General features: G+C 38.5%; 1 protein-coding gene across 1 annotated transcript in view; it reads left to right on the top strand.

Moving 5' to 3' along the window:
- NBAS (NBAS subunit of NRZ tethering complex) overlaps positions 1-23,178 on the top strand; it is a 334,006-nt gene that overhangs the window by 142,190 nt on the left and 168,638 nt on the right. The window contains exons 26-30 of the mRNA XM_047068027.1: positions 3,206-3,339; positions 9,253-9,315; positions 11,801-11,923; positions 16,024-16,126; positions 20,057-20,286. Coding sequence (XP_046923983.1) covers positions 3,206-3,339; positions 9,253-9,315; positions 11,801-11,923; positions 16,024-16,126; positions 20,057-20,286 — 653 coding nt within the window. The remainder of the gene's footprint in view (positions 1-3,205; positions 3,340-9,252; positions 9,316-11,800; positions 11,924-16,023; positions 16,127-20,056; positions 20,287-23,178) is intronic.

Raw genomic sequence — 23,178 nt, forward strand, 5'->3', positions numbered from 1 at the left:
GGTTGATGGGGGGTGAGAGGGAGGGGAAAGTGGGTGATGGGAATTGAGGAGGGCACCTGTTGGGATGAGCACTGGGTGTTGTATGGAAACCATTTGACAATAAATTTCATATTAAAAAAAAAAGGAGGGTATCATTCTGTCTTTTTTTTACTGTCTTTCAGGTGTATTAAAAATGTTCTTCATGTAGCTTGTGCACATTTTTTGTTAAATTTATTCCTAAGCCTTTAGTTTTCTCTTTTTCTATTATAAATTAAGTTTTCCCTACCTTCACTTCCTCTGTTTGTTGGTTTTATATATGAAAGCTATTCATTTTGTATGTTAATTTTGTATTCTGCCCCTTTACTAGTTTCTTATATTGCTTCATTCTCTGGGGTTTTCCAGATATCCTGTCTTATCATCTGCTCTTCATCTACTAGCCTGTAGTGCATAATTTTAAGATATTTATTTATTTATTTATTTATTTATTTATTTATTTATTTATAATTCATTTATTCATCCATTCATTCATTCATTTAATGTTTATTTTTGAGAGAGAGAGAGAGAGACAGAGCACAAACGAGGGAGGAGCAGAGAGAGAGGGAGATACAGAATCTGAAGCAGTTTCAAATGCATGGCTCAAACCCATGAACCGTGAGATCATGACCTGAGGTGAAATCGGACGCTTAACCAACTGAGCCACCCAAGACTGTTCTTTAAAATAAAATTATAATCTTCCTACACTTGACCTTGCTGTGTAGCATGGAGAATAATCTGCTACTCATGGTGGGGAAGACTCACTGACTTCCTAGAAAGTTTTAAAGGGGCTCTTTTTTGTTAGCTCGAGGTGGGGCAAATGATGGTTTAATAGTCACTACTGAGATATTAGGGCCGGCATGATGGAAATAAGAGGAAGTGTGTTTTACACTTTATGAAGTTAGACATCTTGTAGGTAGATGAATAGGGCACGAATGGTAAGTGCCTTAAAATGGTGATCATTACAATTTATGTGCTAATAGATTGCATTAGGAAAGGTATACTGAATGGCACGGGAAGCAAACAAAAAGATGCCATAGGAATATAAAGAGGAAAAAATAATTTATATGTCAGAGTAGAATGAGGATAGAGTCTTTGGATTAACATGTATTGAGCATATGTAAGAGGCTGTAACAATCTGGTCAAGTCCAATTGAAGTTCAAGCCAGGCAGAGATAAAACTGGATTATTAGGGAGGTCGTAGATAGGGCAAGACTGAGTTTTTGAGAAGTACACTACGACAAGGAGACATAATCAGACTAATAGCATGTTTAGATGAAGGCAAGTAATTGAATTTGAGTGAACTAAAATTTGCATAGAGGTTTGTAGGACCAGAACAGTGAGCTGGCACCAGGCACGAAGGACTTGAGTGGAAGGCAGAAAGTTCATTTTTTACCTTTCACATTGTAGGACTGCAAAAGGGTTTTCAGCAGGAGATTTTGAACACATATGATCAAGTATGGACTTTAGAACCTTTAACTTCCAAGTGATTCTTTAGTGTCGCAGGGAGGGCAGGAAAGGAAACAGGGGAATCCAGGGAAACATCAAAGAGTTTGGCTTCTGCTGCAGTTGGTTTTCCATTTATTCCTTTTCATTCAAACTGGTTTGTTTTTTTCATTTTCCTGTAGGAGCTGCGTTGTTGAATACTGTAGTTTTTGTCAGTCTCTCCCATTCTTACTGTGAAATGTTCCCGCGGGCCTGTTCCTGCAGGGCTGAGGGCCTGTTCCTGTGGACTGTTCCTGCAGGGCTAAGGGGCTTTTCCTGCAGGGCTGAGGGGCTGTGAGAGCAGGTATCCTTAGCCCTGGTTTTGCAGCCAGTTGCCTGCATTTGACTCCTGGCCTGACCACAGCCAGCTTTGTGCCGTGAGCAAGTTATAGGGCCTCTTGGGGCCTCAGTTTCCCCTTTATGTAGAATCGAAATAGAACTAGTATTAACCTTACAGGGTGGTTTGAGGAATTGAGAATTCATGCGTGTGAAGCACATAGAAAGAGTACCTGGCACACAGTAAGAAATCAGGAAAAGTTAGCGATTTTAATGAAACAATAATGACTTTTACTGTGCCCTGTTTGTCTCTTTAACCAGTCTGTCACTTTGCAACCTTGGATAACTGTCACGTGTCGATGTCAAATTAATGGGATGTTTTTCTCTTAACACCTTGAAGAAATCTGTAGAACTCCTGTAACCATACTACCTCAGAAAACTGTACTTTCCTCATAACCTTGAATGTTTCTTCTTCCGTCCATCCATGTGATTTTTCCAGCGAGATGATAGATGCCTTTGGTAGCTTCTCTCCATCACTTTCTTATCTGTTTTGTGAATTTCTGCTAAAATGCTGAACCCCACTGGGTCTTTATTATGGAAATTATTTTGTCATTGAGGGCTCTAAACTTATTTTGTCATTGAATAGGGCTCTAAGAATATAGTTTCAGCTTTCTATTTTCATTTCTTTGGTGGTAATCATGTCAGCGTTCTTCACGTATTAATTTATTTAGTCCTCACAACTGTGACATTATGGAGAGTTGTTAATATCCATTTGTATAGATGAGAAAAACAAGGCACAAATACAGTATTTTTATATCCTAGAAAATACTCCAGAATGGGAGTCTGACTTGCGATGGAAAGGGTGTATCCTATAGAAGACAGTGACCCAAAGTAGCCATTCTTTCTGCACCAGAGTGTGCTCTGTGATTTGAATATTACTGCATTACAGTGTGACTTCTTTTGAATAGACTGTCAGTGCTGTTTAGTTACATGACTAATATATAATGCATACTGAAAAATAGTAGGTTCAAACATCTCTGAATATTAGTTAAGGAATTTTATATATTTTTGTAATTGAAACACATAAAATTTGGCTTTAGGGTTAGAAATGTTTTTAATGAAGTGCCTTTTTAATTCACTGTGTTTCTTCTATCCACTTTATCTTGAATGGGTCATAAATTGAAGAATCTGTTTTCAGCAGATGCAAAGCTTATGGGTACAAATTATCTTTTCTAGCTGATTCTGTAATTAAAATGTGATTTCATTCAGAATTATTAAAGACCCCAAAAGTCTGTAAGCTAAAGAAAAATCAAGATTTGTTTTTGCAGGTGATTAATTGCACTATTTAATATTCTATTGACAGTTGTACTGGGCTAGGGAAAAACGGACTATAAATCTGACTCTTACAACAGCATGCTTTATTTTCTCTGTAGCTGCAGCAAAAAATTATTCCTGATCAGGACCAACTGATGGCAGTCGCTCTAGAGTGTATCTACAACTGTGAACGAAATGACCAGCTGTCCCTTTGTTATGACATATTAGAATGTCTTCCACAAAGAGGATACGGGTGAGAATCCACAGTGTGCCAGTCTTATTGTCGTCTTTTTTGTCCTAACAGCTGAAATGAAAATGTTGTTTCCCTGAGTGTTCATTAGAGAGAATTTGGGGAATATAAAAACATGTATAGAAGAAAATGAAATCATCTGCAAACCTGTAGCCTAGAGATAAACTTTTGTTTTTCCAACAGTGTATGAGCAATCACTGTAATTTTGTCCACTTGGATAAATTATCCATTAAAAAACAAACAAAAATACCACCACCACGATGAAAAATACTTAATTTTAAGTGCATAGGCAGTGATATCTCTGTTTTCAGTTGTGTTTTTCATGAAGCTTTTTTCATATTTATGGGCTTGGGGTAATCTATGAATTATTTGTTCTGGGCCCTTGCCTACAATAAGCATGTTAAGTAATCATGGATGAATATAAATAATTTTATTTTACTTTATTTTTCTTTCAGTTTTATTGAGCTGTAATTAATATACAGCACCGTGTAAGTTTGAAGTGTTTAACGTAATGGCTGGATATCCATACATTGTAAAGCGACAAGTCTGTTTAGTTAACATCCCTCATCTTCTACAGATACATACATGCACACATACATACATAAATAAGTTTTCTACCTTGTGATGAGATCTTTTACTCTTTCGAATATAGCATACAGCAGTGTTTTGGTTGGTTTCAGTTGTTTGCCCAGATTGTTCCTTGACTGGAACATGTTGCTTCATCACCATCTTAGCGCATTATGTCCCCTGTACGTACTTCTCTTACACCTGGAAGTTTTATACATGTTGACCACCTTTATTCGGTGCCCACTCTACCCACTCCCATCCCCCGTAACCACAAATCTGATTTTTTTCTATGAGGAGGTGGTGGTGGTTTTTAGATTCCACATATAAGTGAGACTGTCTTATAGTATTTGTCTGTCTTTGACTTATTTCTTTCTCTTAGTATAATGCCCTTAAATCCCATCCATGTTGTCATAAATGGCAGGATTTCCTTCTCTTGTGTGGCTGAATAGTATTCCACTGTGTACATGTAAATAGCACTTTTTCTTGATTTATACATCTGTTGACGGACACTTAGGTTGTTTCCATGTCTTGACTGTTGTGACTAATGCTGCTCCCTCTCTCTTTTCCTTTAAGGAGATTTTTATTTTTTGTGAAATGAATGATAGAAATCACCAATTTTGCATCCCAGTGTGAAATAATGGTTTCATGCAGTCATTCACGGGACTGTGGTCAGGTGAAAGATTGATGGGTAAAAGATATTTGCGTGATACCAAAGTATTAGCTCAGCATATTTTTAATATATTTCTTTTGTTATTTCAAAGGGGAGATTTAGCTTTATAAAGTACAAGTCTGACTGCCACCATCTTTAATCAAGCTACCACGTGTGATATCACGGTCAGCCTGGTGTTCTGTGCCTCCTGCAGAGATGCATTACGAGTAAAATTGTTCACTCTGAATCTACAGTCCTTGAGCTGAACTTCTGCTTTACAGTAAATCAGGGGATAGGGGAGCAAGTCCAAGAACACATGAAGGAAACAGATACATACGGAGGGTGAGGCACTCTGCAAGTCAACTGGTCTTCTCACTTTGAAAAACCCGCGTCATGGAGAGAAACAAATGAGTGGGGGTGGGAGGTGCCGATCTAAAATCAAGAGTCCAAACAGACATCATCATCTCCTAAATTTTAGCTATAAAGCAATGTATGCACATCATGAAAGTGAAGGAATCGAAAGACTTGTGATCGATAAACAGTTGATTGCTGCCCCCCTTCGTCATGCTGGAACACCTGTCTTCTAACAGGAACACTTGGCGTAGGTAATGGTTTTCTTCTGGTCTTTGCCTGCCTCCTCTAAAACAGTAGGCTCATGCTGCTGCCGCAGTGCTACATGATTCTTGACTTCCTTTCATGGAGGTCTACCTCTCCCCATACCTGCTTGTCCTACTGTTCTGTTAGTGTGGTTAAGGCCGTAGTTTCATCACTGTGTTAGTAAATGTTGTTTCTACAGAGCTGGGTATGATTATATTTCCTTTTTTTGCAGCGTTTTGTTGTCCCTGAATTGGATCATTTCCTTTATTGTTGTTTGCTTTGTTCCCATTTCTCTCCTTCAGTCTTCCGATGGAACGTAAAACTCTTCTTTACAAAGATATCTCAGTTCTTTCCCTTTTTCTTGTCTTCTCTCCCCCTGTCTTCCTTTTGAAGCCTCCGTCTTGGACTTGTCTTTTCTCTTGCTTTGATGTGAATTAATTGTTGTGTGTTCTAAGCAACTGCCATCCTGGGACTTGCTGCGCCTCTCTTGTGTTGCATATTGCATTTCTGAGATCTCTTCTCTTCTCCTTCCTTCGCTTATTCTCTCATTTTGATGGAGCAAAATCTTAATAGCTTCCTGTCAAAGGTTACATGGAGGCATTTTGATTTGAAGACTGTCCCATGTCAGAAAGATAACCAGAATTTCCCCCTTAAACTTGATAGTAGGCTTGGCTGTGTCTGCAGTTCTAGGTTTATAATTATCTTTTCCTTGTGAGTTTTGAAGGCATCCGTCTTGTCCTCTCCTCCCAGGATTGTCAGGTAGTCCCATATCATTCTAAGTTGTTACTTTATATATGGCTTTTCTTCCTTTTTGGATATTTCAATACCTTCTCTTCATCTCTGTATCGTAAGGGTGTGTTTTATTGTGAGTCTAAATGCATTGTTGTGGTGTTCACTTAGTCTGTTCCAGTCTGGAAACTCTTGTCTTTCAGATCATTGGGAAATTTTCTTATATTCTTTCCCTAATCAGTTTCCTTGGTAATTTTATTTTTACTTCCTTCCCTTTTTTTAATTTTTTACTCTCTTTCTTTCTCTATTTTTTTTTTGCACTTTCTTCTTTGTTTACTACCCCTTTTATTCTTTTGCCCACTTTTTGATCTTCTGTTAAATGATCTAAGAGTGTCTTCAGTTTTATCTTCTCATCCCTCTTTCAAATTTTAAAATTTAGTTTGGCTTTCTTATTTAAATTCCAGGAACACTTAAAATAAAATAGTATCCTAGTCTTGTTTCAGAGATGCACATGTACCTGTTCCTCTGTTCCCTGCATTACCCACGTTCTCACCATGGTCTCTCAGTATTCATATCCTGTTTGTTTGTATCTCTGCTTTTACCGTTAGGGACTTTCCTTCATGTCCAGTGATTCTTGGCCATTACTTTATATCTAAGACATGAAAAAGCTGTCTGGCAGCCTATGACAGGCTGAAGCCTTTTCATGGTAGGAGTGCTTGAGGGGTGGCCTTGTGTGTGAGCACCTCATTTGTCCTCTTGTTTCAGGTTTCAGTTTTGGATGTTTTGTGTCTGTGGTGCTCTCAGATGTTGTCCATTATGTCATAGAGATGTTGGGTAGTTTGGAGATCTTGATCATTCATCTCCCCTCAGCAGGGGTCTCAGTACTGACCACCAGGAAGGAATGCAGGCAATGAGACTTGTCAAAGTAAAGCTAAATGGAGACCATAGTAGTGCTTAATACATCCTTTCCTTCCTTGGTCTCAGTTGAAGGAATCTTCATGTAGGGAAAGGTAAATCACAGAGTGACTCTGCACGTATGTATTACCCAGACCTATACAGCTATGACCATTGGCCACCTCCCCTCCTTAGTCAAGAGCAACAGGAACAGCAGGTGTGTCTGTGGGAACCGTGGGCCCCCCTGAGAGCCATGGGCCTTCAGTAGGCAGCAGAAGGCTGGTAAAGGGACTGTAGTAACCGATTTGGTAGCAACCTACGTTCGGTTACCGAATGTAGTAGCCGATTTTGTACCCATCATTTAGAAACCTCAACCCAGTGGCTGTCAGGGTGTTAGTAGTAAAACTACTCTTTGCAGAGGGTTACAAGAGATGCAGAGGCCTCTCTTAACATCTGTGTCCGAAAGCAGAGTGATGGGAGTTTTTTCCCTTCGATGGCCCAGCTGGGAAACTTGATGGTCTGTCTTTCAGCTTTGTGCCTCTGTTGTGGTCTTTGAATCTGCTAGTCAAACTCATTGACATCCAAGTAATGTTGTAATTTTTAGGAATAAATGTATTAGACTTTGTTTTTCAGGAAGATCAAATAAGCATAAATATCAACTAGAGCCTATCTATTAATTTTTGAACAGTAATTTGCCTACTGTAAAGTATCAGTGGAATGATATTAAAAGAACATTTTTTTAATGTAGACATTACAGTTACATTACAGAATTAGTGTGGTTTTGAAGAGTGTCTAGGCTAAGAAATGTCTCTTTATCTTGGCTTTAGATTAATGATATTTGATCTAACAGATTTTTTTTTGTAAATAAAAAAAATAGCCTGATACTCTCTTGTTTTCCATTTATTTCTTAATGATTATATTTCACATTTATAATTTTCTAAATAACATGTCATTTTAAATTAGCCCCATACTAAAATTCAGAGCCTCAGAGTATTTTCTGAGGTTCTCTTTTTTCTTCATGCCAAGTTTGTCAGTTTGTATTTTCCTGTGATTAGTTGTTTGTTTTTAGCAGTTACATGATTATTTACCAAATGGTAAATTATGTGTTTTTTCGCCATGAAATGAACACTTATTTAACCTCATTAATTTTTCTTGCACCTTACGTAGGCAGCATGTTCCAGCTGGCTGAAAAAAAAAAAAAACTTATTATGTTCGTGAATTATCAATTCACAACGGAGGAACACCATATTCTTGAAAGTCAGTGACAAATGTTTATTGTAGAACTACACAATGATAGTTAAGAAATTACTGTTGTGGGTTAATAGAAGTTAGCTGTGACAATTGACCTTCTGAAGGACTTTAAGTGGAACATACCCTAACTTAACACTCTAGGTCAAGGCCTCAAATTGGTTTTAAAGGATAGTGTAATCTTTGTAAATTGCACAAATAATTGCCAAATAGATTGAGACCAGGAAAGATTGATAGTTTTATAGTGAGTATTTTTGGGGGTTCAAGTTAGGACATTTTTAATTTTCTAAGTTCAGATGAAGAGTTTTATTCGGTCATCTTACTAAGAAAACCCTAAGACCTGGCTGGGATTCAGTTGCATCATTGGGGTGGGGCGCACTGGAGAGCATCAGGTGCGGTGCTGCTCGGCTGAAGGCAGTCCCTCCATATTAGGGACACAGAGTTGTACCGGATGGAAGGGGACTTTAATAGTAGTGTCTCAGCCTTTGTGCCAAATCCCTGCATTCACTTGTACGTGTGTTGTTCCATACTAAATCTACCAGCCACATTTGTATTAGTGTATGATGTTTGCCATGATAATGTTTCTCCTAGTCCCCTGTCCACATGCTTCCTCAGAGAGGCCTTGCTTTTTATCTCCACTACCTTCCAGGGATTATCTACATGATAGCCTTGCTTCTTTTTGGTTCCTTAATATTGAAGTGGGTGCAGAGGGAATGATGACATAGAAGAAATCTTCTGAGTATATAGAATCCTGATGGAAACTTCTAGGGGGTGGTAGGGATATAGACAGGTGGAGGAGAAAGCCAATGTGCAGGGCCATGCTTCCTAACCTGTTTTCTTGGTTAAAAGAACAGAACTAAATGGTGATTTTACTTTCTACCTCTTTTTTTTTTTAAGAAAAGACTAAAATTGACTTATAATTCTTTGTTGCTTTTAGCAGAATTGAACAAAAAGTTCTTCAGTAAATACCTGTCCATATCATGCTAATCAGTAATAGAGAATATCATTCTAGTCCAGTATTTTTTTTTTTTTTATTTTCATCTCTTGAGTTGTGAAAGATGCTGGCTGAATGCATTCAGGAGATGACTAAAATTTTGCCCAGGCAGTGTAATATTGTTGTATATTAACTATAAGGGAAACATCGTTTCTCTTTTTCACTTCATTGAGTCTTATATTTCATATAAGAAGCTACTCCTGAAACTTTTTAATTTTTTTTCCTCTTAATCCTTTAGTCCTAAAACCGAGGCAACCGCAGCTCTTCATGATATGGTCGACCAACTGGAACAAATTCTCAGGTGAGAAAAATGAATCTGTTGGCTTTGTGCTGAGGGAGGAGGTCTGTCCAAGAAATACTACCTTTAGTATGTCTAGTGTATTTCCAGTTTGACTTTCTGTTTGAGTGCATTTTCTTAATGCAAATGTACAGCTAGCCTATGTAGAGTAGTAAGAGCCTGGACGTTGAAGACTGGCGGACCTGTGTTCAAATCCAAGCATTGCCACTTACAGGCTCTGTGATATTTGAGCCTTCGGCTTTCTTATTTAGAATTTCAAACTCATGGAGATTATGGGATTAACGTTAGATGAAGTTTTTAAAATGCCTCCTACACAGAAATGTTAGTTTCTGCAGCAATGACTGTATCTTTCAGCAAACAATATTTATTATACTCCTGACTTTCATTTTTTGGGCATATTGCACTTGATGGACTATCTGAACTAGATCAAACTGCACTAAAGCCTTCAAGTAACTCTGTAGTCATATCCTTTACTGTCAAAATGAAGCATTAAACTTTGTCTTGGAGCCTGAAATTTCCCAATTTAGTATTTAGGAAGTCATGTGCTGTTTACTAGTATTTATATGTGTATATGAAGATGCTTGAGTAATTTTTAAATATCTGTATTAAAATTTTAGGGATAAGAATTTTTCCAATATATATAATTATAGAATAATAGGTAATACCATCACTTTATAGTGGTGATAAAATAGTAAAGTGTATAATTTGGAGTCTACTAATTAGAAGTTTTATTCATTCAATTTAAGGGGCTTGAGTATAAAAATGTTTCAAGTTGTATTTAAGGAAACAGTGTTTTTATGTGCTGTGTATGTATGGGAGTTTAATGAAGAATTAATTGTTCAGTTGCCTCCAGACCTCTGTTTCCTCTATTTGTTATTGCCTAGACTGAGAGGTGTTACTTTGTGTTCTGAAAGTTATAGTTTTTTTTTTTTCTTGAAAAATGCTTAATAAATCAAGCTTGCTCTTTGTTTTCAAGTTTTGCTTATTTTAGGTTGGCTGTGTTTCTTCTGTCCCCAATGTCCCTGAAAAGTTGAGCATCGTTTTGAGTAAAGCTTAGTGGATTAAACCACTATAGAATCATTCCTTACAAATTTGAGGATTACAATTTTTTTCGTCTAATGAAATTGGGAACAGTTATCTCACAAAGATACAGTAAAATAAACACGGTATATTTCACATATGTTCCCTGGGCATAACCATGAGTGGTCCTGATGTCACATTATGCTCTTAGAACCTCAAGGAAACAGTAACCCCTTGTCAGTTTCTGGATGGTACCCATGCCTTTGCCTCTTTAGTTTAAGTCATTTTTTAAAATAAGGACTTTTTATTTCTGTTCCACTGCATAGCCACCAATTACTGGAAAATGTTTTAGCATACCTAATACCAGGTGACATGACCCATGAAACCTGTTCTTAAGAAGAGCTAGTGAAGTCTAACCAGTCACTCTGTGAGTCCAGTAGTAGTTAATTCATAAATGGGAGGTTCGGGGAGGCAAACCAGGTCTCAAGACGATTCATATGAGACAAAATTTGTGACATATTTTATATTTTTATAGAATAGATTTTGGAGGGAGATTAAGCCTTGTGGTATTTCTGGGGCTCCAACTCTAAAATTGTTTCTTTTTTTTTTTTTTAATTTTTTTTGTTTTTAACGTTTGTTTATTTTTGAGAGAGAGAGAGAGAGAGACAGAGCATGAATAGGGGAGGGTCAGAGAGAGAGGGAGACACAGAATCAGAAACAGGCTTCAGGCTCTGAGCTGTCAGCACAGAGCCTGACGCGGGGCTTGAACTCACAGACCGCGAGATCGTGACCTGAGCTGAAGTTGAACGCCCAACTGACGGAGCCACCCAGGCGTCCCGTTTATTGCTTTTCTAACAGCCTTGCCTATAATAAGTTACTCAGCAGGTTTGTTCAGAGTTAAAGCTTCGTATTGAAATGATAGATTTTGCTTGTTTTACTGATTTGATGCTTTTAGAGTACAGGAAAATTACAAAAACTATTTTTAGATAAAGATATGTCATACTTTTGAAAAAATAGTTACTAGTTCTAAGTACACTGTCATAAGAGTATGGGATATAAAATTGGATACATAATTGTTAACTTTTTTTGGCTGAGAATTAATGTAATTTGTAAAATTGGGTCATTCTGTATGCTATATATTTTTTTAAATACTAAACACCTAAATGCTACATGTATAAGATTCTTGGATTTTTTGGTTTGGTAACAAGACTTTAAAATATCCTTTTCTCGGGGCACCTGGGTGTCTCAATTGGTTAAGCGTCTGACTTCAGCTCAGGTATGATCTCATAGTCTGTGAGTTTGAGCCCCATTTTGGGCTCTGTGCTGACAGCTTAAAGCCTGGAGCCTGCTTCAGATTCAGTGTCTCCCTTTCTCTCTGCCCCTCCTCTGCTCATGCTCTGTCTCTCTCTGTCTCAAAAATAAATAAAAACATTAAAAAAAATTTAAAATATCCTTTTCTCACTTTAAGTGTGTCAGAGCTTTTGGAGAAACACGGACTTGAGAAACCGATTTCGTTTGTTAAGAACACTCAGTCTAGTTCAGAAGAGGCACGCGCGCTGATGGTCAGATTGACCAGGCATACTGGTCGGAAGTAAGTAATGAACAGAATTAATCAATACTTGTATATGGTTAAAAATAGTAGTATTTTTCTTTTCTTTTTTTTTAATTCATTGAGTTATAATTGACCAACAATAAATTGCACATATTTAAAGTGTAGAATTTGTTAAGTTTTGATATATGTATATACTCAGGAAACCATCTCACAATCAAGGTAATAAATATATCTGTCACTCTTAAAAGCTGCTTTTTGCCTCTTTATGTTCCCCTCCCTTCAGCTTCTCCCCATCACTCCCTCACCCCTACTGTAGACTACCACTGATCTGTACTTTTATCACACTTTGTTGACCTATTCACCTGTTTAGGGACATGTGGGTTGTTTTGAGTTTTGGCTTTTACAGATAAAGCTATGAATATTCATGTACCATAAAATATTCCTGATATTTTATTTTCTTGTGTTATTATAAATAGAATTATTTTCTTAATTTCATTTTTGTATTGCTCATTCCTAGTGTATAGAGTTATTGGTATGTGTTAAAATATATTTTTTAAAATTTTGATATATATTGAGCTTGTGTCTTCCTACCTTGCTGGTCTCCTGCATTAGTTCCAGTAGGTTTTCCTGAATATTATGCCATCTGCAAATAGAGACAGCTCTAGTTCCTTGTATACAATTTTCCTCTCTCTTTCCTTTTATTGGTGTTAGCATGATGTGTCTTTTGGTATATAGCATGGTATACCTTTAACGTTTAATTAATTTATGGTTTTGTATTTGAAGTGTGTTTTTTGTAGGTAATACATAAGTTAGGCCTTTCTGTCAAGGTCTGAGCTGGAGAGAGCCAACCTGCCACATGCCACATAGTTATGGTGGGACTGTAAGGGCATTAAGACCCTTCAGACCTACTTATAAACAATAACAGCCTTGAGATGGTAGATGGGTGAACATACACCACCCAGATGTCTCCAGGAATCCTGTCCCAGTCAACAGTAGCAAACCGCTTGGTGGTTTGCTCAAGGAACTCTCCTTCCTAAGAAATCCCCTGGCATTTTGTATTTGTCTCTCCCTATCTCTGTCTTTTTCACTAGTGTACTCATAGTGATTGATGTGTGTGCCTTATGTTCCTTTTGAGATCATAAGCTTCTCTGGGGCAAGTGTTATAGTTCCCATACATCTAATAAAGGACCTCATATATCGATGGTCCTCTCCCAATAATTATTAAATGAATAATTTAAAAAGTTTTCGCAACTCAAGTCTTAAGATTTTTTTTTTTTTAGTCTTTATTTATTTTTGAGAGAGACAGAGCGCGAGCTGGGGAGGAACAGAGAGAGGGAGACACAGAATCCGAAGCAGGTTTCGGGCTCCGAGCTGTCAGCACAGAGCCCGATGCGGGGCTCGAACTCACAAACCGTGAGATCATGACCTGAGTCGAAGTTGGACGCCTAACCGACTGAGCCACCCGGGTGCCCCTTAAGATTTTTTTTAAAAACTATAAACAAATGGTCAATATTTCTGATCATGTTGACTCTAGAACCTTGTCTTCAGGAAAGCCTTGCTTTTGCAGCTATATTACTTCCTGTCCTTCCTTTGAGTCCCTCAAATACTTCTGAAGTCCTTATAGTTCATCTCTCATGGTTGTTCTACTTTGAATATGTAAGAGAATATGGCCTCTTTTTTTTTTTTTTCAAACTAGTTAATTTTAAGTGAATCCTAATTATTTCATGTATGCTACCATAGCTTGGCCTTCAGCATCTATGGAATATCCTTATGCATATTTTAAATGGTAGCAGATTTCATTGAATCTACACAAATCAAGTTTTACCATCTTGAATGCAATGCTATTTCTCCCTGGAAGATATTCCTTTGTTCCAGGGCTGTAACTAATACATCATGTTTGTATTTAGGGATCTCTCTGTTAATTTGCAAATCTGGTATAGTGCCTTCAGGTTCTACTTTTGGTTCATATTTACTGAATGTATTCTGCAAAGGCCATTGTAAATAATGTCTTATAATTTATTTCAATTAGAACCTGTACTTATGGCTAGCCATGTGTGAGAAAACATTAATACCATCTGTCCCATTGTTGATGGCTTCCAGAAGAACAGCTGGACTATGAGAATTTGATTCAGCTAGACAATGCTTAGGTTTGATTTTATCCAGCTGGTGCAAGATGGACACTCCAAACATTTTGCAACTTATTTACCTGCAAGCCAAATCTGAAAGAGCCCTCCAGTTCTTTGAAGTTCAGCCACAGAGTTCAACCTACCAAGGTCTAAGTAATGGACACATTTCAGGGATGATCCTGGAAAATGTGCAAATGTGTCATTTTTTTTTTTCTGGGGGAAAAATGCATTCTCTTATGCTTTATTGCATATGGGATACAAGTTATATGTTTTGTGTAATAAATACAAGCTACTGTAAGTAAATGAAGCATATGCTTATAAAAAATTTTAGGTGAAAAAGTTCCTAGATACCAGAGATTTGACGACAATGATCCCAAACACAGGCTGTCCCTATAGCAATGATATTATACACAAATAGTCTATTTGTCCCGTTCTTAATGCATTAAAAAGGGAGAAGATGTGTGGTAAAGAAACGGTCAGTTGGTTTGTGACAAATGCCAATCAAAATAAAACAAAACCTGCCCTTTTCAAACAATGAGATTCATGATTATGTAGAACGACAAGACTAGCAAGTAAACAAATAATGATTCCAAATTCATGTATATTCAACGAAGGTGAACTTTGGGGGGAGGCAGAGAGAATTACAGAACTTTCTCTTTCCTGCTAAACAATATTAGCAATCGTGTATATAACTATAGAAACCAAAGAAATGTGTTTGTAACTTTCAGATTCATTCATTAACATTTATTGAATACTACTTTATACCAGAAAAACGGAGGGAGTGTTTCTTCATACATTCTAGTTTCAGTTAATCCTCACAACGTACAAAAAGGGAATCTGTAGCTCAGAGGAATTCAGAGACCTCTTCAAATCCATATAGGTGATTGAGCTTGTTTTTAAACTTAAGAACATCTTGCTTCAATGCCTGTGTTTTATAAGAATTAATCTCCATTTTTTATCACTTTCCAAGATGGGTTTTAAGTGAGGAAACTGAAATTCAGGAACATTCAGTGTTCATAATCATGCAGCTAATATGTGATTCTTAGTGAAATTTTTAACAAACCCCTTTGGCCTGCTGCAAGACCATGTGAACCGTTGACTTCTCAAACTCTGTAACCCTGGTTTCCAGCATAAAATGGTATTTGATCAGTGAGATTGTGCATGCCTCATTGGTTGTGTAAAACTGATCCCTGGTTGGTAAATTGCTTCTGACCCGGAGGAGCTGGAAAGGAACTGGGAAACCTGAGAGGGGCTTTGTGCTTTGGGCTTTACTGAGGGTGGTCACTGACATGTCCTTGAGGAGACCCTGAAAACTGTGCCTATGGAGTTGTTATGAAAGATACTGATTCTTGTGGGGCATGAAACTTCCTCCTGAGGCCGACAGGGCAGCTCCTGCCACTAACCTCTAAGGCTCTGTCGCCTGGCACCTGGGCTGTCACCCGGGTGAGCATAACCCCTGTGGTGCCCGGTCGGTCGCTCTGTGGAGTGCCGCAGGGACCCCACTGGAAGGAGCGACTGGCGCTGCCCTGCTGGTGAGCCGGGGTCCCCAGCCTCTCGACGGACGCCAGGGGTGGGCGGGGTCCAGAGCATCCCCTGTGGGGCCTTGCGGTATGATGAAGATGAATCTGCAATAGTACTCTGGTGTCCAAGTGCTGTCCCTGCTACATCTTGCTGTGCTTTATTTTGTCTCAGAAACTCACAGCTTGTTTAGCTTTGCTGTTATCACGTAATGCTGTTCCGGTTTGGAGTGTAGGCGGCCTGTGACCGAGGCAGCTCTGGAAGCCTCTAGCATTGATGCAGAGCCGCTCAACTCTTCCTCGGATCCAAGTTGTTTCCTGGAAATTCAAATGAGATTATATCTGTTGATCACTTGCGGGTTGTGTGGCACATAGAATGGTGACACCGATGGTTTTGTTTGTTTGTTTGTTGCTTTTGGCCAATCGAAGAGAGATTTCATGAGTTATTTTCTTCTTCTGCTCCTCTTCTCCCTCCCTCCCTCCCCGCCCTCCACAGGCAGCCTCCCGTCAGTGAGTCTCATTGGAGAATGTTGTTGCAGGACATGTTAACTATGCAGCAGAATGTTTACACCTGCCTGGATTCTGATGCTTGCTATGAGGTAACTCTGCACATGGGAATTATTGCCTCTTAATTCGGAAGGTTTCGTTGTTACAGTGTGTTTATCGGACACAAAGGTGATGACCATAGGCTTCATTATAAGTAATACTATTGAGTAAGGGAGTAGTGCTTTCTTTTTTTTCTTTTTTTCCCCCGAGTTTGTTTATTTTTGAGAGGGAGAGAGAGAGTATGGGAGGGGCGGAGAGAGAGGGAAACAGAGGATCCTAAGCAGGCTCTGTGCCGTTAGCTCAGAGCCCGGAGCGGGGCTTGAACTCAGGAACCATGAGATCATGACCTGATCTGAAATCAAGAGCCTGTCGCTTGGTGGCCTGAGCCAGCCAGGCGCCCTGGTAGTGCTCTCCAAGCTGAGTGCTTCCCCACCTGTCTTCCCTGTCTTTGTTATTCAGTGCGTTCCTCCCCAGTGGGGCCAAGGGACACATCCTTGTCTCCTCTCGCTTCTCGGTTTTGCTGGTCACTAAAGCGTATTTGATGTACCTGGGAAAGGTCTGTCAAATCTGTCCTGTCTTCATCTCTGCTAAATTGTAATTCTTCTTGTCTCCCGACCTCCGTATTTCTCATCTACACTGATTCCGAGCATTCTTCTAAAACACATCCTCTCGTGACGCGCCCCTTCTTCACATTTGCTGCTTGCTCCATTCAGCATCAGAAAGTAGCCGTGCTTGTTAGCGTGGCAGAGAAAGCCACAGCACACCAGCTTTCCCGTCCGCTCTCCCCTGTGTTACTCTGCACACGCAAGGGTCGCCGTGTACCCCGTCCTTCGCTACGTCCACCACATCTGCCCTGACTCTGCACGCGCCATGCGGCTTCACGTCTCTGTGACTCTGCCGGCATCGTTCCCTTTGCCTGGATGTATCCCTCTTCCCTTTATCTGAAAATTGCTGGTAATTTTTAGGACTCACTTCACTAATTATGCCCTCTAGGATGCCTTCCTTTGTCCTTTCATGTAACTTGTCTCTGTTATGGTCTTTCAAATGCGGTAACTTGTTTCCACATGTGGTTCTTCCCTTTGGTCATGGGCCCCTAGGGTAGGCATTATCGTATTCATGTTCATCCTCTTGTGCCCCGGTGCTTATTGGAATGTCCAGAACACAAAGGAGACTTAAGATATGGTTGCTAATTGACTTAGGAATGTAGCCCAGGGGATTGAATGATTATTTTTGGAAGGTATGTGTCATACCACCCAATTACTCATACATAGTCCGTGTGGAAAAATGATCCAGCTAACCCACTTTTAGTGAGAGATAGTTTAAAAGCAGATTCCTGTTTTGAGTTTTTCTGTCAATAAACCAGACATGAAATTGTATAGAATATTTCTTGTGTTGCTCTGCTCTGACATCGCAAAGCATGACCTGTTGATGAGAGTTATAAATATAGGTCTGTATTCTGTGAAATTGGTTGGCATTTTTATTCAAGGTGATTTTAACAAAACAGTGCTAATATAGACTGTTGAGAAATGGTTTTATATTTGAACTTCAGGTTTTTAAATGCTTGAATGAGAATGGAGTTTACATTGATGATTATAGTCTCAGACCACGTACATATAACTGCCAGGAGCTTCCCCTTTGTGTCTAAAGTGAAAACTTGAAATCCAGTTCCAGGAGAAAGTCTATATTCACATGGGATCCAAAACCTAACCATCATGAATATGTCTGCAGTAGTGTTTTTAAGTTGGGATGGCATTGTTTTGCTATTTTCCTGTTTTTGATTTTCATTGGAAAATTGGCAATAAGTATATTACACTTAACTAGCTCTTGTATAATTGCATAACAGCTTGACATATTGAATTGTTTTATATTTTAACACCTTTTTATTAGACTTTGATATTTTAGTGACTTCTGGCCATTAGTCTCAGTTCTTAGAGAAAACATTTGAAAGCATATTATAACAGTTTTGAAATGGTTATAGAGGAAGGTAATACAGATTTGGCAAACTTACATTTTTTTTTCAAACTTACATTTTTAAATACTATTTTAGTACCTTTTAAGTTATGCTATATTATCCTACTGAGTCTTGGCTATTATGTTGGAGTTTTCAACAATACTTGGGAGATATTCGAAAGCTCAATGGCACAATTTTGAAAATGTTAAACATTTCGATACAGCAGGTAGAGCAGAAATCTATATTGTTTATTTTAGCAAAAACTTAAATTTTAGAGTGAGTGAATTATATTTTTCAATACTTGGCATTAACTCTCTATGGCTTACTTGAATAACCCAAAGGAATAGAGAAACTGTCATATCTAAGTCATTTGGGTCCCTTGGATTAAGCCATTTTCACTTGTCGCCTGTAAGTGATTACAGCTGCTTGTTGGTAATTTGCTTTCTGTCACAATACGTATTTTATAGCAGATCCCATGTAGATATTAGTAATATTATCCTTATCAGTCATTTCAATAAAGGCCTGTCTGAAAATACTACCTTCCCTAGAGGCCTAGAAACAAGTGAAAAGGAGGGGATCCCATGAAAATTGGGTAGTCGCCTTAATTATAAGAAAACTCTATTCTCCATGAAATCTACTTTTTTCAACTCTTGCTTCTGTTTCTGTGCTATCCTTATCCTACAGAGGAGTCCTAAGAGGGAAGAACATTCTTGGGGAAGTTGTTATACTAATTATATATTGACGTTATTAGTGTAAATTTAAAGGAATCTCTTTAAGACTTTTTTTGGACTAAGTAATAAGTACATAATCTCAGTTATACAGTAAATTTTATATTGATGCTATTAGTTGCCTAGTAGAATACAGTGTTTGCATGATTACCTTCTATCAGTGGCTCTTGTTTTATTTCAGTAGTTTTTAATTTGCAGATTGGAAAAAAAAAGTCCATGTTATATTTGCAGCTTGGCTAGTATGTAAGCCTGAATTCAGATGCATTAAGCAGTCATAAATTATAGGTGTCATATTCAGAGATTTTCTTTTATTTTATTTATTTATTTATTAAAAAAAATTTTTTTTTCAACGTTTTTATTTATTTTTGGGACAGAGAGAGACAGAGCATGAACGGGGGAGGGGCAGAGAGAGAGGGAGACACAGAATCGAAACAGGCTCCAGGCTCCGAGCCATCCGCCCAGAGCCTGACGCGGGGCTCGAACTCACGGACCGCGAGATCGTGACCTGGCTGAAGTCGGACGCTTAACCGACTGCGCCACCCAGGCACCCCGATTTTCTTTTAAAAATTGAACTATTATAAATAGTTTAAGCAGAGTAGGCCCTGTTGAGTATGGGACAGTAGGTCTAAGGAATCCTGTTTTTAATGAACCTGAACTTCAGATATTTGACTCAAATGTTCATTGTACACATTGAGGTATGGTTGACCCTTGAACAGCATGGGTGTGAACCACACGGGTCTACTTACTTATACACGGGTTTGTTTTTGTTTTTGGTGAGTACAGTACTGTAAATGTGTTTTCTCTTCCTTGTGATTTTAATGTTACTTCTGGCTTACCTTAGTGTAAGAATAGTTATAGAATACAGTAAATAAAAAATATGTGTCTATCACCTGTCCATATTATCACTGGGGCTTCCGCTTAACAGTAGGCTGTTAGGAGTTAAGTTTTGGGAGAGTCAAAAGTTATACTGGGATTTTTGACTGCGTGGGGAGGTCAGCACCCCTGCCCCTGTGTCGTTCAAGGGTCAACTGTATTATGCTTCCTATTAGTGCGTTCAGTTAAACGATTTCTTCTTCCTAAAAGATGAGTTTGTTTTATTGAGGTGAAATTCACATGACATAAAAGTAACCACTTAAAGCGTACTTCCTTGCCATTTAGTGCATTCAGTATCACTTGTGCAACTGCTACCTGTACGATGAATGTTTTTTTAATCTATTTCGTTTGGATATCAGAGCCTTCGTTTTCGCGAGAAGCACTGTTATCTGCCCTCTTTGAGGCTAATTCCAGTTTCTTCTTTCCCCCAGATATTTACAGAAAGCCTTTTGTGTTCCAGTCGCCTTGAAAACATCCACTTAGCTGGTCACATGATGCACTGCAGTGCTTGTTCCGTAAATCCGCCAGCTAGCGCGGCCCGTAAAGGAAAGACCCAGTGCAGGGTCAGTTATGAAAGAAGTATTGACTTGGTTTTGGCCGCCAGCAGAGAGTACTTTAACGCTTCTACCAGCCTCACTGATAGCTGCATGGATCTGGCCAGGTAGAGTAATTCCACGTTCTTCCAGAAGAGGGAGGGGGGAAGTCAGAATACACAGACTCCACTGTTGGTTTTGTTCTTTACTTTACAAAATATATCACCACAGGCGCAGATTGACTGTCCTCCACGGGGCACAGTTACTTATTGCTTGAATACAGAAAGATAATTACGTTATGAATATTCATCAGCTTTCTCGTGACCCCTTTTCTCCAGCATACTTTCCCAGTCTTTCTTGCTGATGATCTGTAAGATTGTATATCTTTTCTCTTAGAAAGGATTTATGAGATGGCCTGTGAATTCAAGTTCTGGAAATTTTTAGCACATTTAGGCAATGGCCATATGCTTTGCATGACTTTGCTCTGTTTGGGGATGAGGGACCTGATTAGATGATAAAGCTTCAAAGTCCCTTCCAGGTGGAAATTTCTGGACTGTGAATTCTGTTCCTCTTTGGCCTGTTGTCCTGGAGATTTAGTGTTGATCTTTTTACTATTGATTCTTAAGAGCTTTCTGTGCATAAAGGACATTTACCCTTTGCATCTCTTACATGTTTTGACCACATTGTCAAGTTTTTATTATGTATGATTTTCAAATCGCTGTTCAGAATCTTTAAGGATTTTGATTGTTTTCTTTTATAGTTTCTATCTTGTGTGTCATCCTTTGAAAGACCTTTAATTCCCAAGACCATTATAAGAGTTTTTCATGTTGTTTTTCACTACTTTGATAGTTATATTTTCATATAGAAATTTTAGGCCCATTAGGAATTAATTTGGTTGTAGTGATTGTGGTACCTATTTAGATTAATTTCCCCCCCAAATGACTAGTAGCTAAAAGCTTAAAGGAAACTTTCCCCCCACCAGTGATATCTTATTACAGAGAGAACCATGTTTTCTCAAACCGTGTTATTGGACTTGACAGAGTTGTTAAAAATAGTAAATTTTTTTTGCTTCTGTCCTAAGGGACTGTGTTTCTATTTCAGACGATGAAAATATCAAATAGAATAGCTTTTAAAACTGGGAGTTGTGTTTGACCTAAATCTTTTTGGCAGGAGTTTTCAGAGATTGTTTTTAAATCTACACTTCTGATATTTCCCTTTCATTCCATCCCTTTTTCTCCCACAAGGACACACGTTAATTTGGAAAAGATGCCATATGTGTGTGTAAGGTGGCACCAGACTGATTATGATCTGTAAGGCTGGGTATATTGAAATGTTGACAGTAATATTTAATATAGAAAATAGCCCTTACATTCTTATTGATTAAATTATCATGAGCTAGTTTTTTTTAATGTTTATTTGTTTTTGAGAAGGAGCATGAACAGGAGAGGGACAGAGGAGGTGGGGGGAGAGGGCACAGAGGATCAAAGCGGGCTCCGTGCTGACAGCAATGAGTCTAGTGCGGGGCTCAAATACAAACCATGAGATCATGACCTGAGCTGAAGTTGGACGCTCAACCGACTGAGCCACCCAGACACCACTGAACTAGTTTTTTAATTGAGGAAGTAATACATCCAATGAGATAAAAATATTCAGCAATAGAAAAAAGGATATTTCTGATAATTCTGTCTTCATTCTTGTTGCCCTAACTTTATGCCTTAGCTATCTTTTTAAGTCATTTTCCTATGTATCTTTCCAAAATATCTTCTTGAACGTTACCCTCTTCTTAAGTCACAAATGGGTGCTCTTGAACATTACCCTCTTCTTAAGTCACAAGTGGATGCATACCTTTCTGCATCTTGTTATTTCCACTTATGATCTATTCTGAAGGTTTTTTCATGAGTGCCTATAGTCTTGATTCATTCTCTTTTGATGGTTGTAGAATATTCCATTGTTTGACTTTCTAGAATTTATTTGATTAGCTTGTGATTTAATGCATTGTCTTATATTTTAAAGTTTATTTTGAGAGAGAGAGAGAAAGCGTGTCCATGTGCATGAGTGGGAGAGGAGCAGAGAGAGAGAGAGAGAGAGAGGGAATGAATCCCAAAAAGGCTATGTACTATCAGCACAGAGCCTGCCTGCCATGGGCTCCTGAACCTGATACATGGATCTCATGAACCATGAGATCATGACCTGAGCTGAAATCAACAGTTGGACGCTTAACTCACTGAGCCACCCAGGTATCCCTCTTATATTTTACAAACACCATGATAGTCAACATCCCTACTTACGTGTGGGCGTGTGCTAGTCTGTCTGTAGTATAAATTGCTAGAACTGGGAATTCCTGGGTTCAAAGATAGAATTTTGGTAGATACCACAAGGTTCTGTCACTTTTCCTCTTGAGTCAGCAGTATATGTTAGTGCTCATCTTATTTAAATTTTAAAGTTTTGCAAGCAAGGTAGACCTGTATCCATCATACAGATGGGTACTGGGGCCGTGGGATCTTCATCAGGTGGTCCATGATTTTAGCACCATTAGCCCTTCCTGGCCTGATCTCTACCAGTCTTTCTAGGCTTGTGTCTCAATGTCCTTCCACATGCACCTTTCAGAAAGTTGGTTAATTAAAATATTTATTAAGGACACTTTGTTTGGATTTTTAAAAACTTGCTTAAAATCCTCCATAGGGTATCACAAATTCTTAGTTTAGCAAAGTCACTTTCTCCTGTTTCGCTTTCATTTCACTATTGCATTACCAACAGACTCTTCCTTCTGATCAGAAAAATGTCCTTTGTGCAGTTTCTTAGGTTAGTCTTTTTTCCTTTGGGAAACAAAATTGTCACCGAAACAAGATGTTTGTTTTCCCTAGAAGAGTAAGTGGAAATTACCTGAAATCTGTCTCCTTTTTTAAACCTTTCCTGTATGATTATCACCTTTGGAGTCAGCAGTAAAAAGAGTGTTAAAGGCAGAGTTAACACATTTTGCTTCATACTGTGGTACCATTACCTACTATCAGCATAACCCT

Source organism: Lynx rufus, unplaced genomic scaffold (genome assembly GCF_022079265.1).
Source record: "Lynx rufus isolate CCGP_SWC_20201006 ecotype Redwood Valley unplaced genomic scaffold, mLynRuf1.p SCAF_8, whole genome shotgun sequence".
Taxonomy (NCBI): domain Eukaryota; kingdom Metazoa; phylum Chordata; class Mammalia; order Carnivora; family Felidae; genus Lynx; species Lynx rufus.